Source organism: Marmota flaviventris, chromosome 18 (assembly GCF_047511675.1).
Source record: "Marmota flaviventris isolate mMarFla1 chromosome 18, mMarFla1.hap1, whole genome shotgun sequence".
Lineage (NCBI taxonomy): Eukaryota > Metazoa > Chordata > Mammalia > Rodentia > Sciuridae > Marmota > Marmota flaviventris.
The window spans coordinates 37,812,120-37,829,295 of record NC_092515.1 but is presented as its reverse complement, the minus strand read 5'-3'; the positions used below and the strand labels follow the sequence as shown (position 1 = coordinate 37,829,295).

The window sequence follows — 17,176 nt, the reverse complement described above, 5'->3', positions numbered from 1 at the left end:
CTAGAAATTTCCACAGTCCTCTTCTCAATCATGACCCCCAATCCAAGAAGCAACTGTTCCCGTCTTGTAGTGTAACCGCTGCTTTTCTTTATGGTGATATTAGGTATATTTGCAGCCATAAGTACATCAGGTCATTCACCTCTTGAACTTTGCATACATGGACATTGGGGTGTCTACACACACACACACACACACACACATACACACTTCATTACCTACTGCACTTAACGAATCAGAAGTGGTTTTCTCCTCAAAACTCTTCCTCCTCACCTTCAGACCCAGGCTCTCATTTAAGGTAAAAGTTGCCAGGTGCCCAAGCTTAACCAACACCTCCTTCCCCTCCTCCTATCTTTATTGCCACCAGCCTAGTCCAAGCTCTGTCATCTGTCCCCATCAGGTCTGAGGCAAGAGTGACCATCACTGCTTACGCAGGCGACCACTCACCAGCCCAGGCGGGCGGAAGAGTTCCTGTTCCTGCAGAGTCCTGTTGGAGGTGCTGTGAGGAGGAGCAGCCTGGCATGTTTATGGGGGGAGGACAGGGGTCACCTTGAACTGTGCGCTGGGTTTGTCCTTGCCAACAGAAAGAACATTCTCCCACACCCCTGGCCTCGGGAGGGTGTTGCCTATCAGAAGTCTTGAAGCACCCCACATTGGAGGGGGGATACCAGGGGTCACCTAGTCACAGATTAGCTTGTCCCTCTTCAGGCTGGACTTCCTCAGCAGTTCCTGCTCCCGCGCCTGCCTACTACACAACAGCCACGCATATTCTGCCCAATTTGTGTTCAACACCACCACAGGGGCCGGGGTCTACATGTGTGTGCCCCCCAGAATCCCAATGCTGAAACCTAATCTCCATGCAACAGTGGGGCCTCCAGGAGGTGACTGGGCAGGGGGGCTACATCCTCGTGAAGGGGATGGGGCCCTCATAAAAGAGGCCAGAGAGAGCTTGCTCACCCCTCCTTTCAGGGGCTACATGGAAGGCACCATCTGTAGGGAGCAAACTCTTACCAGACACCAAATCTGCTGCCCCATGGGCCTCCAACCTCTGGAACAGGGAGCCATACTTCCTGTTGTTTATTAATTACCCAGCATAAGGGGTTCTGCTGAGCAGCTCCAATGAGCTCAGATATGGACTTCCACGGTCCATCAACCAAACCCTTCTATGGCCAAGAGGCCCTATGGGGTCTCACCCTGCCCACTTCCCATCCCCATCCTCCCCCACTCCTCTGTGCCCACTGGACTCCCTGCCCCCTTGGTGCCCTTTCTGCTCCTCAAGACTCATTCTGGCCTCGGGACTTTCCCCCGGCAGTGTCCTCTCTCTGGAGCACCGTCCATGTGATCTTTTCAGGGTAGAGACTTCTTGCTTTTCATTCTCAGCTCACACAGATCTGCTTCTTCCTAGAGGCCTCCTACCCAGGGCCCTCATGACACGTCTCTGTCCTGTCGGTTTCTTTGGTGGCTCTGGCATACTTGGCAATATTTCTTAATTTGTCCTTCCTCTCTGCCTCCTCCCCTGGAATGCAAGCTCTAGGAGGGCAGGCCCTAAGTCTGTCCTGCTCAACACACCCGGGGCTGCCCACTGCCCAGGGCAGGAAGAGCTCCCCAAACGTTGCACCTGGTCAAGTCCCTGCCTGCCCTTTGCTGAGCGTTCACCAACCCCATCTGCCACCCAGGTGCTGCCACCTCACTGAGCCCCTCTTCCCTTGGCCCCTGTTCCTTGCAGCCCTGGAGCCCCAGGTCTCTGTCTCCCCTCTGGGGTCCAGCTCAGTTCAGATCAGAGGCTGCCAGTGGTCCACCAGTCTTCGGATCCTGTGAGGGTTAGTTCCCAGTGTCATCTGGACTGGACTAGGGATGCTGAGAGAGTCGGTGAAGCCCACCTCTGGGTGTGTCTGTGAGGGTGTTTCAAAGAAGATTGGCATATGGGTGACCTAGGTGGAGGAGATGGGCCCTCAGGGCGGGGACACCATCCGATTGACGAGGGCCTGAATGGAACAGGGACGAGAAGGAATGGGTAAATTCTTTGGTCCTTCCTCCCTGCGTGGGCGTGTCTTCTCTTGCTGGGCCCTTGAACTGTGGGACTTGCACAAGCTGCCCTCCACGTCTCCCTGAGACTGAGGCCTCTGACTTTGGCCTCCCCAGTTCTGAGCCTTCATAATCTATTGACTCAGTTTCTCTGGAGAACCCCTACTAATGCAGATTTGATCTAAAGTCTCAGTCCTGGAACCCTGTCATTCTGGAAGATCTCAAGCTATTGAAGACAGCAGGAAAAAACAAACAAACAACAACAAAAAAAAAAACCCAACACTGTGAACCCTGGTATCGGGGCTGGGAAGCAGGGGTACACCTCCTGCTCCTGCTGACTGAGTTGACAAGTTCCTGTCACCCCGAGGAGTCTCCCAGAACCACACAGGACTCCAAACTGTTATTCTCCTAGCAGCCAGTCAGACTGTGGCTTGGCCAAGGTATGAGGGGAGCCAGGCCCTGGTACCTGGGCAGGTTCCCTGGCAACACATAGGGCCCCAAATTTAGACCCAGGTCCCTGCTGGACACTCGGGGATTGCTGTGGCTCCCTGGGCATCAATCATCTCTTTTCCACCCCTCCCCTCCCTTTGGCACCTGCTAATCCTTTGCACACGGCCCAGCCCCCGCCAGTTAATCCCCCAGGGCCTCAGAGGCCAGTCCACGAGTGGCAGCGAGAAGGTGATTCCTGGCTGGCAGTTGGCATCTGAGCAGGTAATTCAGGATGAGGTGGTGGCTCGGTGGGACCCCAAGGGTGTCTACATGCTCAGCTTCCAACAAGGCATTTAATCAGGACCAAAAAGACAAGGTTTCCCTCTCTCCACCTCTTCCTCCCTCTGCAGGGCTGAGACTTTAGCATGAGTCAGGATCTTTGGGGCAGCTTGGGAAAAGCAGATTTCTGGACCCTCCCCAGAGGGTTTGGAGGGACCTAGGAGTCTGGATTTTCAACAGCTTCCAAGAAGATACTGAAAATGCTGGTGATCCAATACCATGGTTCCCCGGGCTGCCACTCCCAGGTCCCTGTCTGGCCTGAGTCTCCCTCATAAAGTGGAGTCAGCAAGATGTGGCAGCAAGATGGGTGGGGGTGGGGCTGCCCACATTCCTTCCCATCCAGGAGGAACTGGCAGTGACTAGGGGAAGAAGAAAACTTCCCTAGGGCTTGGAGACAGCTTCCCCAGGCATTTCTAGAAGATTCATACCAAGTCACGGTCAGTTGTTGCTCACCAGGAAAGGACCTACAGGTCAGGCCTGTGGAAGAGGCCAACTCTTGGCATCTTCAGTGCCCCTGGGGCAGATGTCGGGCAGATGACAGGCAGCTGAAATTGGGCAGACTTGTATGCAAACTCAGCTTGGTCAATCTCGGTCACAACCTTTGACCCGTTTGTGCTTCATATGAAAATACTGATCTCGCTGTGTGGAGTGTCATGCGGCTGCCTGACCCCAAACGTGTGACATTGAGCTGTCCCGATCTGGGAAATCTCTGTATCCATGTGCCCCACCCAACAGGGACCCGGAAGACAAGAAGGGTCATGTCTGGCCCAAGTTCACCTGTTTGGAGGCTGATCTGACTCCTTACCCAGAGCTCCGTCCCCACCACAGCTTCTCATGGGAGAAGGTGGGCTGCTAAGACCAGAGCAGGGACAGAGGTCAGGGTGGTGTGGCCAAGGGCACTGGGGAGCTGAGCGCTGGGGCAGGGATCCTGGGGCCTGAGTCTACCCTTTCCAACATGGGGCTGGGGTCCTTGGCAGAGAAGGGCATGGCCTTGGGCAGGCTGGCATCCAACATGGCCTTGGAAGGGGCTGTCCAGGGCTAGGAGTTGGTGCGTTGACCTGTATGGTGGTGACCGGGCCAGGCTATCCTGCAGGGGTCTGGTCTCACGGTTCCATGTACTTCTCATTCACAGAAGACAGTGGACTGGAGGCTGAATTGTGTGAATACCAATCACCTTAAACCAAAAAGAAGGTCCAATGGGTGTTTTATCTTAAAAATTAAAAAATCATGAATATTGGTTAATGTTATCTTGAACAGATCAGATTTTCCATTCTTATGTTAATTACAAAGTATACTTTTATTTATTATGAGATTATGCAGTTATGCAGTACATTATATTCCATGATTGGCATCTTCACTAGATATCATAGAGTAGCCACGGGCAACATTTATGAAGCCCTGGGCCTGTGCCGGATCTCACTGTTTTGAGTATGTTGTACTTATTAATTCTTTTATCCTCACAATCTGCCCATGAGGTAGGTAACTATCTAGGTGCCTTTTTGTGTGTGTGTGATGCTGGGGATTGAACCCAGGGCCTTGTGCATGCGAGGCAAGCGCTCTACCAACTGGGTTATAGCCCTAGTCCTATGTGCCTTTTTTTTTTTTTTTTGTATCAAGGATTGAACCCAAGGATGCTTAGCCACTGAGCCACATCCCCAGCCCTCCCCCACCCACCCCTTTTTAAAAATTGTTAATTTTGAGACGGGGCCTTGCTAAGTTGCTTAGGGCCTTGCTAAATTGCTGAGGCTGGCTTTGAACTCGTGATCCTTCTGCCTCAGGCTCCCAAGACATCAGTGCACCCATTTTACAAGCAAGCCAAACTAAGGCTCAGAGAGTCTAACTGATCTTCTCATGGCTCAGCTCCCTGTGAGTCTTCTCTGGTGATTTCTAACTGATTTGCCTCTTCCTTTTTAATGGGTCCCTATATTCCAGTATTGAATGTCCCATAATTTACTCATATGTGCACTTCTTACAGATGAACACTTAGGTACTTTCCAATAACCAATCTTCTGATGGATATTTGGGTATTTTTCATCTTTTGCCGTAACACTATTGCAACCGGCCTCTTCCTACACAATTGTGTATGGCCTTGAGTCATTCTATAAAGTAAATATCTTGAGAAACAATTGCAGATTTTTTTTTTTTAATGATGAGCAGGAAAACAAATGGGTATCCCATAAAAGTGGCCCATAGATGCTGGCAGCAACTGTGCACACTCTGGGTTGGCCTAAGGACTGTCATTTACAGGTAGCAGGATGCTGGGCTGGGTCCAGAAGGTGCTGCCTCAGCCCCCCGGAACTCCTCAGAAGACTGAGATGGAGGAGGAGGAGGAGGAGGAAGAGGCAGAACTGGAGTCGGAGCTAGAGCTGGAACCGGAGGTAAAACCAGAGCCAGAGTCTCAAACAGCCGCTGAGGAGAGGGCCTCCCTGGGGAGAAGCAGAGGGTGGAGGAGGGCAGGCTTCCTTGTGCTCAGGGACTTCCTGGCATGGCCCACCTGCTCCCCAAGGACCTTCTACAACAGAAAAAGGTGAGATCAGAAGGAAACATGGCGGACACTCAGGCCCGAAGACTGTACAGTGCTTGCCTGAGGCTGTTTCTGTAGAAGGCCAGACAGTGACTAGTATAGGCTTTGTGGGTTATGCCATCTCTGTCACTCATCTCTGGTATTACAGTGTGAAAGCAGCTATGGAAAATGCTTCAACAAATGAGCATGGCTGTGTTCCAATAAAACTTTATTTAAAATCAAGCATTGGTTTGATATGACCCACGGACCATATTTTACCAACATCCTAGCGTCTAGAGCAGAGCCACTCCAAGTAGCCAGCCAATGAACTATTTGTTATTAGTCCAGGATGACATTAGGAACTTGATCCAGAATGTAGATCTACTGTGTAGCTAAGTACACTGCTGAGTTCAGTTGGTGTCTGTTTTGTAGTGAGGCCTTCTTGATTGAGAAGCAGGGAGTTAATACACATCCTGGTGCAACTGTTTAATCATCATGAACCAAGAACATTTTGCACACTGGCACTGGTTCATGTCCCACAGTTTGAGGGGAATTTCTCTAGAATTTTCCTTCAAGTGTATCTTGGAAGGAAAAGCTTGCCAGCTCTGCATCCCATCCATTCAGGAACCGGGTGACAAGTAATTTAGCAGCTCAATTAAATGGAATTGATTTAGCTTCTAATGGATGCTGGGCCTGTGCTCAGTGCTGAAGACATACAGATGGATAAGGCATTGCTTTGGGGGTCAGCAGACGAGTGCCTAGCCAGCTGATTCTGCCAGGAGATGGTTGGTGAGGCGATGTGGCCAGCCTCCGCATTGGCCTCAGCTCTGCCCCTCTGGCAGGGCCAAATAAATGTGTCAGACTGGAAATTACAGGAGTGCAGGAGAGAGTCACCTTTGGAGATTGGAAGCTGGTGGGGGATGGTTCCTAGACAGAGGCTGGGGCAGAATCTTAACTATTGGAGATGGAGAGATGGGTTGTTCCTGGTGGAGAAAGGCCCTTACTGCAGTAGTGAAGGGCATGTTTAGGAAACAGCTATAGGATTTGTATGTATGTATGTGTATACGTGTGTATGCATGTGTGTAGTGTGTCCTTGGTGTGATATCTGTGTGCACACATGTTTGCAACTTGGGCATGCATGCCATTGTCTGTGTGCATCTATATGTATGTGTACACACAGGTGCTCATGTATGTGCACATGTATTAGTGTATATATGGTTCCATGGGTGTGTGACATGCTACTGTGTATAAGCATGTTTCTGAGTATGGGAATGTATTCAAGTGTTTATTCACGTATGCACCTTTGGGTGTTTAAATACACATGCATTCACATATTTGCCTTTCTCTATGTATATACACATCCTCTGTGTGAACATGTATGTTCATGTATGTTACATGGTAAAATTGGTATATGTGCAAGTATACATGTATTTATGCATGTTTGTACTTCTATGCAAATATGAGCATATGCATATGCTTATTTATGCTACTGAGCATGTGTATACACATGCTCAAAGGACGTGCTCCTTTGTCTTTATATATGCAAATGTTATTTGTGTGCACACTCCCATGTCTGTATGTTTACACACTAGATTGATTGAGAAACAATCAATTTGTATCTGTGTGCCTGAGTGCATGTGTGTATATGCATGTGGTTGCATGTGCACGTGTGTGTATATTGGAGTATGCAGTGTACTTATGCACAAATGTATATGTGTATAGATTCTGTTCGTACATGTGTTCATGTGTGTATTCACTGACCTTGTACGTGTATGTTTATGTGTTACTAGATTATGAGTGGGTGCACACATTCATATCTGTGTATCTGTACATATACAAAATCCATGTAAGTGTGTGTGCATATTTGTGTGTGTATGTACGTGTGTGCTTGTCTATGTGTATATACAGGTGATGCAGTAGCAGGAGGTGTGGCTGCAGAGGTAGGTGAGAGGCAGATGGCAGAGGCTGGACTCCACCCAGCTGCTAGAGAGGAATGGAAAATTGAGGTCAGAGGAGGGAGGGCCCTGGCTGGGATGAGGGGTCGTCTTCTGACTCTCCTTTCCCCTCAGCCTGTCCCCAGCCTTCATGACTTCACTGCATCTCCCTCTTCTCAGGCCACTGAAGTGGGGCAGCTTCTGGGGGGGATGATAGGACGAGGCTGGAAGGCCGGGAGGCCACCATCAAGGGGGTGTGAGGCCCTCGCCCTGGGGGAGCCCCCCGCCGAGGCCAGGAGGAAGGGAGCATCTGAGGCCACAAGAACTTATAGAGATGATCGTAGAATAGAGTTGTTCAGTCCTTTGGGGGTGGGGGGTCCCTTGTGGGTGATCCAGAGGAAGCTCCTGTTTGAACCAGGCAGGTCTCAGGGCTTACGTGGTCCTGTTTGAACCCTCCAGCCCCTGGAAGAACCAGCTGATGAGGAGGAAGTGACTGCGGCTGACTCAGGTCTTCAGGGTGAGTGCTGGAAGCTCGGTCAGCGGGCAGGGAAGCTGAGATCTCCCCTCAGAGCTGTGGTAGCCCATTTCACTGATGAAGAAACTGAGGCCTAGAGAGGCTCAGGGTGGGTTCCTGGAGAATTTTTAGGCCTTTTGATCCTTAGGATTTTCCCTTGTCCCCTGCCTTTGACTTGATCTTCCCAACAGAGTAGAAATGGCCCTCTCTGGGGGCCCAGATTTAAAGTCTGGGGACTCTTCCAGAGACCCAGAATGATGCCCCTCCTCTGCCCACAGCCCTCCAGGCCCAGGCTGCGGAGTTTCCTGACGTGAACAGGTACTGCACCCCCATCACCTCTCCCTGGGGCTGGGACCGCCACTCCCTCCAGGGAGCCACGGGGGGTGGGCAGGGGGGACAGGCATTTGGTCTGTAGTCATTCTGAGCCATTAGGTGGAGGGTCTCCTGGGCCAGATGGTCATTGTGACCAAGAGAGATGGAGGGGGAGAGCTGTAGTAATGGGTACCCTCTTTGAGGGGGCCAGATGTATCTCAGGGGTGGGGTAATTTTACCCTAGAGCCAAAGTCTTATTCTCCCAGTGAAGCCAGAAATCTAGACTTGTCCCTTGTGGGTGATCCAGAGGCAGCTCCTGTTTGAACCAGGCAGGTCTCAGGGCTTACGTGGTCCTGTTTGAACCCTCCAGCCCCTGGAAGAGCCAGCTGATGAGGAGGAAGTGACTGTGGCTGACTCGGGCCTTCAGGGATGTGGGGGGAAGAGGCTGGCCCTACCGTTCTGAGCAGCCTGAGAGTGGGCTCCAAAGGCACTGGGCATAGTGGGCCCATTTTCTTTTCCTTTTTTTTTGGGGGGGGGTTACCAGGGACTGAACTCAGGGGCATTTGACCACTGTGCCACATCCCCAGCCCTATTTTGTATTTTATTTAGAGACAGGGTCTCACTGAGTGGCTTAGTGCCTCACTTTTGCTGAGCCTGGCTTTGAACTCACGATCCTCCTGCCTCAGCCTCCCGAGCTGCTGGGATTACAGGTGTGCGCCACCAGGCCCAGCATGGGCCCACTTTTTAGAGAGAAACAAGAGGCTCAGGAGGAAGGTGATATGCCTGAAGTCTCACGGTGCAGACTGGGTTTGATTCAAGCCAAGTCCCTTGGGATACTATGAACTGTCACTGGACCCTGGGGTGGGTGTTGAGGGTGGCTGGTGTCTCTGTCCCCCACAGTCCCAGCGGTTGGGTGCTGACTTGGCTCAGGAAAGGCATGGAGAAGGTGGTACCACAGCCCGTCTGCAACGGCAGGGCAGCCCACACGGCCGCCGGCACGGAGGCCCCAGCTCAGGTAGTGCTGGGGCTGGCGGTGGAGGAGGGCCCGCTGGGGGCAGCCTGGCCTGGGTCCCCTGCCATGTTTCCCTGTCTGTCCCCGGCAGGCCGGAGCACAGATCCTTGGGCACCATGGCACAGGGAACACAGGTAAGATCAAGAGGCGGGACGGCTCTTCAGGGTTGAGAGGCTGTTGGGATGGCCTTGGCCTCTGGGGAGAGGCCACCTGGGCCAGGGCTTCTCATTGACTGGGCCTGGGCTCTGGCCTGAATGCAAGAGGTCCCTTGGTGCCTGCTTGAGGCTGACCCAGGGCTCTGGGCACGTCCCTCGCCATTGCCCATCTTTCTCTCTCCTTCCTTCTCTTTCTTCCTCCCTCTCTTCCCATTGATTTTATGATTTGTTTTGATTTTGGGTACCAGGGATTGAACCCAGGGGCACTCCACCCCTGAGCCCCATCCCCAGCCCCATTTTGCATTTTATTTAGAGACAGGGTCTCACTGAGTTGCTTAGCGCCTCGCTTCCCTAGTGGCTGGGATTACAGATGTGCGCCACCACATCTGGCCTGATTTTATGTTTTATTTAAAATTTGTGGATGCATTTAAATCTTTAAAATTGGATTTATTTTTAAACTATACATACAAATTCAAGGTCTGTGCATACGAATGAGGTGTCCTGTGCTGTTCCAATGCATGTGCACGTCGTGTAATCGGGTGAAGCCTCTCTGTCCCCTCTGGCACTTGTCATTCCTTCCTTGTGGCAGTGAAAGGGTCCTGGACCCCTTTTCTAGCTTTTCGAGGTGGGCGGTCACTGTCTGCTCGCCCTGCTGCACCCCAGACCTGCGTCCTCCAGCCAGCTGCCGCGTGGCCCTCACAGAGCCGCCTCCCGGTGCCTCCCTCCCTGCCTGTCTCTGTTTTCTGACCCCGCAGGGTCTGCAGGTGGATCCAGTGAGTTCCCAGGGGCCCAGGATATCAGGTAAGTCCCTGTCGCGGTCACTGGAAGCAGGGCTTGAACAGCCCTGGGAGACACTGGGGTCCTCGGTTGTTCAGCCTCATGTTGGCAACAGCGTTGGACTTCTCAGAGCTGATGGGTGTGGGCGGGGCGGCTGCCTCATCCCGGATGGCTGCAGGACAGGTGAGCCCAAGGCGCCCAGGAGGGGTCCTGATCAGGTCCAACCCCTTCTAACTGCAGGCCCATTGTGGCAAAGGTCTCTGGCGTTTTACCAAAAAGCTAGAAATATAGATTTTTATGTACCATCTGTAATTGTTGGATATTGCCAACTAACTGAGATGCTTTCAGGACTCTGTGGGTTCCCCAATGTGAGCCTGAAACTTCCAGTTTTTGATTTTTCCTGTAATTTCAGAGTCATACACTCAACTCCAGTCACCCTTCACTCATTCCTTCCCTAGACTGCAGGCCCATGGAGGGCAGGGGCTTTTGTCCTGGTCACTGCAGAGCCCTGGTGCCCAGCATGGTACCTGGCATTGACTGCGGACTCGGCACCCAGGGGACACATAACCAGATGAATGAGTGGACGTAGAGGACGTACCAGGCTTTTCTTCATGTTGTTTCCCCTTTTCCTCTCCTCCCTCTTCTTCTCTGTCCTCCTCTTCCTCCTCCTCCTCCTTCTTCCTCTTCTTCTTTGTGGAAGAGTAGGACTTATTGAAGTGAGAAGAAACAAGACAGAGCTCTCACAGGGGACCTGATAGTAGGTTCCCAGTCAGGGAGCTAGTCTAGGGGTTCATGAGCTAGGTAGGGCCACTGGTCACTATCTATGCTGAACAGATATTGGAAAAGTGCCCAGATTGTGAGCTTTCTTTAGGGCCTGGAGCTTCCCTCAGGAGGTGGGGGCTTCTGGAGTCCAGATAGATTTGGACCCAATATTTGCCCCTGGATAATTGCTGCATAATTGACGTAAAATAAAAACGCAGGACCCCTTTAAAATGATGAATAATTTTCAGTTTATGGCAATAGTGCATTAAACATAATAAAACTTCTAAGTATGGGGTCCCGTGTTTACACAGTCACACTCCCGTGAAGCCACTCCTGTCCATGCCAGCCACGGAGCCCCACCCCCAGGCTGCATCCAGGCATCTCCTACTCCTCCCCTGCTGCCCAAGAGCCCAAAGCTGGGTCAGGGGCAGAGCCGGGTCCAGCCTTGGATCTAAAGTTGAGGTTGGCAGCTTCCCCACCACCATGGGGCCCTTTGAGAGCACCCAGTACAAGGTCCCACTGCCCAGGGCCAGGAAGAGCTGGTGGGCAGTCAGGAGAGTGTGCCTGGCTCCTTCCCTTAGGTCACCTGTGTGTCTGACCATTGGCCCTCCTTAGGCCCAGCCCATGGCTGCTCAGGTGGCTGGAGCAGAATCTGGAGAAAATGCTACCTCAACCCCCAACACCGGCTAAGGTGAGTGGACGGTAGGAGGGACCTCAGCTGGCCACCTGGGAGAATTTGGGAGCCCAAGGGGTGGGGACTGACTATTCCAGCAGTTTCTCCCCCAGGGGTCCAAGAGGGGTGAACCTCACCTGGGATCATCCTAAATGGGGAGGAGTCACTGCTCAGGGTGCCATGGGGGGACTTGGGGGCATGATAGAGCCCTCTGCCCTGGCCTCAGGTCAGGGACAGCTGGCTAGGATGGGGCATGTGCAGAGCTTTTACCAATGTCTTTGCTCCCCACCTGCCGTCCAGGGCTTGACTTCTGAGCCTGCAGATGCTGTCCTGGGCCCAGGTACAGAGAGGGGGCCTGGGAGGGGCTGCTTGGGTGGTTATGGGCTGGGCTGGGGGAACCCCGGGGAATCTCAGGGGAGACCCTTGGTCTTCATCTGGGTCAGTGAGCAATTCCGGCCTTTCTGGGAGTGGATTGTTGTGGGAGGGCACTGGAGCTAGTCCAAGCTGGGGAGCCTAAGGCTTGGGGCAGGTCTCATTCATTTTGTGAGACCTTGGAAAGTCCCTCCCTCTCCCTGCTCTTTTCGATGCTAGAGTTGTTTGGAGTGGTCCCAAGGGTCTCCCTGCCTGGTCACGTTAGTGCTTTGGATCTGACCCCCTGAGGCCTGGAGGGACCAGGTGGAGCCTTGCTGTGAGCTCTTCAGCCCCTGCTCTCCCTCTGCTCAGAGCCTCCAGAACCCCCGCTGGAGACGGAGCCCACGCCACAGGACCCCGAGAGCTCCTGTGTGACCAGTCTCGAGGAGGAGCCAGCTCCAGAGCCCCAGTCCAGCCTCCAGACCTCCTCCCTGCCACCACCTGCGGACTCTGCCGGGTGAGCCCTCCTAAATGTCTTCTCCCCACCTCGGGGAACACGGTCAGTGCCTGGCCCCAGCCCAACACCCCACCTTCACAAAACTAGCACGTTGAATTATGGAATTAACACATGCACCAGGGAGAAAATTCAACGGACTCTCCAAGTCCCTCCCAGGGCAACCCCGGGTTCTTGCCTTCCCCAGGTACACCCTTCCCCAGGTGAGGACACTGTTCCTTAAACTACACACCTAGCAAGGGTGATCTATAGGCAGGAATCTGCATGTTGCTTTTTCACTTAAAAATGCATCTTGGAGGTGGGTTTGTGCACAGAGCTGCATTTCGTTCTTCCACTAGCCGTGTAGTGCTCCATCAGGTGGACGCGGCAGCTTTGATTTAACCACGCGGTGGACGTTGAGTTTGTTTCCACCCTTGTGCTGCAGTCAGAGCCTCTCCCGGCCTCCTGGGGCTCCTGCCCAAGTAAATCTGTAGAATAAATCGTGAAAATGGAACTGGGCTAAGGGTGACATACAGTCAAAACCGGGTTGGATGGTGGCCTGGGATGTACGGAGCTGGTGGTGGAGGGCTTTTCTAGCATGTGCATGGTCCTGGCTTCAGCCCCCAGGTACCAAAACAACAACAAATCCGGATTAGAGCTGCCAAATGCGAGCACCCTGGCAGAGTGAGAGGCCCGGGGGTGGGGTGGGGGTGGGGAGCCCGGGCTGCCTACTAGGACCCAAGCAGTAGGCAGAGCCCACCCAAGGGATGGGGAGGGGAGGAAGGAATTGTTCTTTAGAGCTGGCTGGGCTCTGAGGCCTGCTGTTGACCTGTGGAGGGAGTTGGCCGTGGCCTAGTCTCCCGGGGATCGGGGTGGGGGGCTCTCCCGCTGGAACACAGCCCGCTCTGCCCGCAGGTTGCTAGCGTGGCTCCTACACAGGCTGGAGAAGGCCCTGCCGCAGCCGGTGCTCCCTGGGAACAGCCGGGAGCAGGTCAGTGCTGGGCCTGGGCAGTGGGTCCTGGCCAGTGGGGGGATGGGGATCTTGGGAGCTCAGGGAAGGATGGGGTGATTGGCCTGATCCCTGGAGGGTGGGGACACCTACCGTGAGAACCCAGGCCCTGCAGCCTGCCTGTCTGAAGCCCATGTTCACTTTACCCAGGCCCTTTGCGGCTCTGTGGCCACCAGCTGAGACGTGCTGGCCCAGCCCACTGCCAGGGCCTCACAGTCCTTTGGGAACATGTGGGGAGTAGAGAGGGTGTAGGACTCAGAGGTGGCACCTCCTGGGAGCAGCAAGGAAAGCGTCCCAGTAGAGGTGACCTCCAGGTATGCTCCAAGGCCCAGTGACAAGAGGCCTGGAATGTCCTGAGAAGAAGTGGGGGTTCACAGGAAACCAGCAGGCCCCGTGTGCAAAACTGACAACCTAGGACACCAACGTGGGGGGTGGGGGGGAGCAAGGCCTCTGTCACTGTGTCTTTCCTTCCCCAAGATCCTGGGACCTGGTCTTTCTTTTTTGGGGGACAATTGGACATTTTCATAGAAGCTCTTGGAGCTGGGAGTGGAAGCCTAACCTCAGTCCTGGCTGTGTGAGTGCGGCCATGGCCCTCTCAGAGCCCCATTGTCCCACCAGAGCAAGGAGCGGACAGTGGCTCACTCCCCAGGGGTGTGAGAAGGCAGGAAAGAATTCTGTGAGCAAAGGCATGTAGGCCCAGGAGAGAGGAAGGCCTGGCCGGTTTCTGGGCCTCTGGGTCACTCAAGGACCCAGCCTGGCTCCTCCAAGCGGAGACCTTTGTTGTGGCTGTCTGGGGACACCCTCCCCACCTGCCTCACTGAGCCAAGACTGAACCTCAAACCCCTCTCCCAATTCCCTCATGGTCTGTGGGCACAGCAGGGTCCTCTATGGGCCACCTGAGGCCTACAGAGGCGAGCCAAGGTCACACGTGGCTGGAGTTCCAATTCCATATCCAGGCGCTTGTGGCTTCCAGGCACACATCCTGCCCTCTCCAAGGCTGCTTCCTGTGCGGAGGGAAGTGGGCAGGAAACAGGCTACCCACACCTCAGGTCTGCAGAGGAAGTGCGACAACCCTGTTTTCCAAGACACACGGGCTGGGTGGCAATTAGCGGATGAAGATGTCCTCACAGGGTCACAGGGCCCTGGGGAGGAGGCTGGGGAAGTTGGTTCCCCTGGTGAGAGGCCTTGGAGGAGCAGGGAGCTTGGAGGGGACCCTCCTGGGAGGGTGGGAGGAGGATCTGACACAGAGGCCAGCGGGTGGGGGGTTCCAGGTGAGCCCACCCTAGCAAAGGTGGTGAGGGGGGCCCAGGAAGTGGCCCTGGTGGGAGAGGGCTGGAGCAGGGTGGCTCTGAGGCAGGAGAGCCCAGGCAGGGAAGAGTGGAGCAAGTCCCAGGAAAAGCCCTGCCGGCTCCTGCAGGCACCACCCAACTTGGTTTTAACTGTATGTCACCCTTAGCCCTGACCCCCCTTTTCTCCCCACAGGAGCCTGGCTCCCCGCAGACGCGTGACGCGCAGACCAGTAAGTGCTGCATTTCTGGGTTCTCGTGCACCTCCCAGGAGGGTGGCTTGGTATCCTAGGGTCTGAGTGGGGGGTTTAACTGGGGCCTCCTGACCTGGAGCCCAGAGAGACCCCTGCTCTGCAGGCGCCATCTCCGTTCAGCGGGTCCAGGTAGCCGGAGCCTGGCAGTGGCTGGAGGCCCCCAGGGCCTGGCTCCTGGCTTCTGTCCAGAGAAAACAGTCCCAAAGTCAAACCAGATGGGCCCTCTTCCTGCTGGCACACGGCTCTCCTCAGGTGGGGAGAGGGAGAGCGGCGGGTGTCCCTGAGGGAACCAGATCCCATCGGCTGGACCACCCTTGGGCAGGAAGGCTGTCCCTCACCTGCAGCTGGGGTGAGAAGATGTGGGTGCCTTTTAATCCCAGCCCCAAGCCAGGACTGGGCAACAGAGATTGCGGTCCCTCTGGGTGTGCTGGGGCAGAATCTGCTCTTGTTTTGCTTCCTGGCCTCTGGCCACGCAGCCATTCACTCATTCACTAAGTAAGTGATGGTGGACAGCCCCTTTCTGTCCTGGACGTGGGCTCTCTGACCCTAGGTCAGGCTCTCCCAGGGACACTTCCGCTGTGCTGTAATGCTGTGTCCAACCCCAGGGTGAGCTCTCTGAAGCTGGGGGTGACCACTGTGGCTTGGGACACAGACAAATGGCTGACTGCAGGGCTTGGGTCTGGTGGACGAGCCAGGAGAGGCGTTAGGGTTCATGGTGGCCGTGACAGCAACCCAAGGAGCAGCAGAGCCCAGCAGCAGGACGGGCCCAGTCTCTCATGGAGCTCACGGTCTCCCTGAGCATGAAGTGAAGGGACCTCTGTGGCTGTCGGGGCAGGTGGGGGACAAGAGCTTGGAGAACTCAAGACAGCTGCCCAGGGTCACAGAGCAGATATGGTGGGAGTAGTAACCGGACTCTGGCTTGACAGCAGCTGCTCAGTCAGGCAAAGTTAAAGGGACCCACACTGTCCCCTGGGGCGCTGGAGCCTGGTCCCCTCTTGTCTTCCTCTGGCTCCTCTGGAAGGATTCAGGATTCTCAGCCCACTGTAGGCAGGGCCTCCTGCAGTTCCCGGAATGGGCAGGAAGCACCAGGCCTAACAATGGGGACAGACACATGCAGGGGCCTGGAGCCTGGGCAGGTCCTCCTCCTGGGGCCGCCATAACAAACAACAGGTAATTACAATCCAGGGGGCTTAAGGCAGCAGTTCAAAAGCCAGAAGTCCAGAATCAAGGCATTGCAGGGTGGGTTTCTTCTGAGGCTCTGAGAGAGACATTGTCCCCTCCTCTTCCTGGCCTCAGGGGCTGCAGGCCACACCTGGGCTCCTTGGCTTCCAGCTGACCCCCCAACCCTGCGTGAGTGTCCACGTGGACTCGCTCTGTGTCTCTGCGTGTCAGACGTCCTTCCGCTTTCCTTTGCAAGGGTGTCAGGTACTGGATTTAGGGGCCTCCCTAAATCCAGGATGATCGCCTCTTGAGATCCTTAATCAGGTCTGCGGAGACCCTGTTTCCCAATAAGGTCACATTCACAGGTAATAGGATTAGAACTTGAACTTATCATTTTGGGGGGACACTAGGAGCCCTCTACATGGGGAAGGAGCTTCCTCTCCTCCCTGCTCTGTCCCCAGCTTTCCCTTCCATCCGTCCGACCGTCTGTCCGTCCATCCGTCTGTGCCCTCTGTCTGCCCCCAGCTGCCTGCCCTACTGACTCCTCCTTTGTTTCAGGGGTGGCGGCTGGAGGCCTCTGAGACAAGGGAGAAGGGGATCTGGGAGAGCACAGATGGACAGACGGATGGATGGATGGAAGGGAAGAAGGACACCCCGAAGAGAAGACGTTCAGGGGGTGGAGGGCGGGAGGTGGCCATCGACCCCTCCCCACCGGGTCAGTGAGCCGCTGGCCCTCCCCCACGCCCCCAGGCAGGGCAAGGAGAGCCAGAGGCGGCCCCACCAGCTCCCCAGCCGCCTCCTCTCAGGACACCTGGCAAGGGAGCGGGACCCAGGCCAACACAAGGGGAAGGTCGGCCAGGGGCAGCCTGAGAGATTCAGGCTAGACAGCAGGGGGACTTCCTCAGTGGGAGGCGATGGAAAGTACCTCTGAGAAGACCCTTGCACAGCCCCGTGTGGCACTGGCTCTGTCTGAACCCCCTGGGACATACTTTTCTCAGAAGTGGTTTCCTAAGGCCTGGCCACTTTGTCTCTCTGGACCGGCCGGGGGACAGTGACATTGAAATCAACATTAAACATGCCTGACGAACACCTCAACCCTGTGGTGGCTGATGTTATTGCCTAGGGTCAGGCTGCAGCACAGTGGTTAGATTTTAAAAGTGGGTGGGCCGAGAGGGCTGTGGCCTGCGGGT

The 17,176-nt window shown here is 54.7% G+C and overlaps 1 protein-coding gene across 1 annotated transcript in view; it reads left to right on the top strand.

Annotated features, from left to right (window-relative positions):
• Positions 1-2,667: 2,667 nt before the first annotated feature.
• Cngb1 (cyclic nucleotide gated channel subunit beta 1) overlaps positions 2,668-17,176 on the top strand; it is a 66,096-nt gene continuing 51,587 nt past the window's right edge. Inside the window, exons 1-14 of the mRNA XM_071604196.1 lie at positions 2,668-2,733; positions 5,038-5,168; positions 7,687-7,744; positions 8,020-8,059; positions 8,954-9,068; positions 9,157-9,199; positions 9,976-10,021; positions 11,375-11,450; positions 11,733-11,772; positions 12,156-12,300; positions 13,192-13,267; positions 14,768-14,854; positions 16,122-16,250; positions 16,545-16,701. Of these exons, the coding sequence (XP_071460297.1) occupies positions 5,046-5,168; positions 7,687-7,744; positions 8,020-8,059; positions 8,954-9,068; positions 9,157-9,199; positions 9,976-10,021; positions 11,375-11,450; positions 11,733-11,772; positions 12,156-12,300; positions 13,192-13,267; positions 14,768-14,854; positions 16,122-16,250; positions 16,545-16,701 (1,135 nt within the window). The 5' untranslated portion in view covers positions 2,668-2,733; positions 5,038-5,045. The remainder of the gene's footprint in view (positions 2,734-5,037; positions 5,169-7,686; positions 7,745-8,019; positions 8,060-8,953; positions 9,069-9,156; positions 9,200-9,975; positions 10,022-11,374; positions 11,451-11,732; positions 11,773-12,155; positions 12,301-13,191; positions 13,268-14,767; positions 14,855-16,121; positions 16,251-16,544; positions 16,702-17,176) is intronic.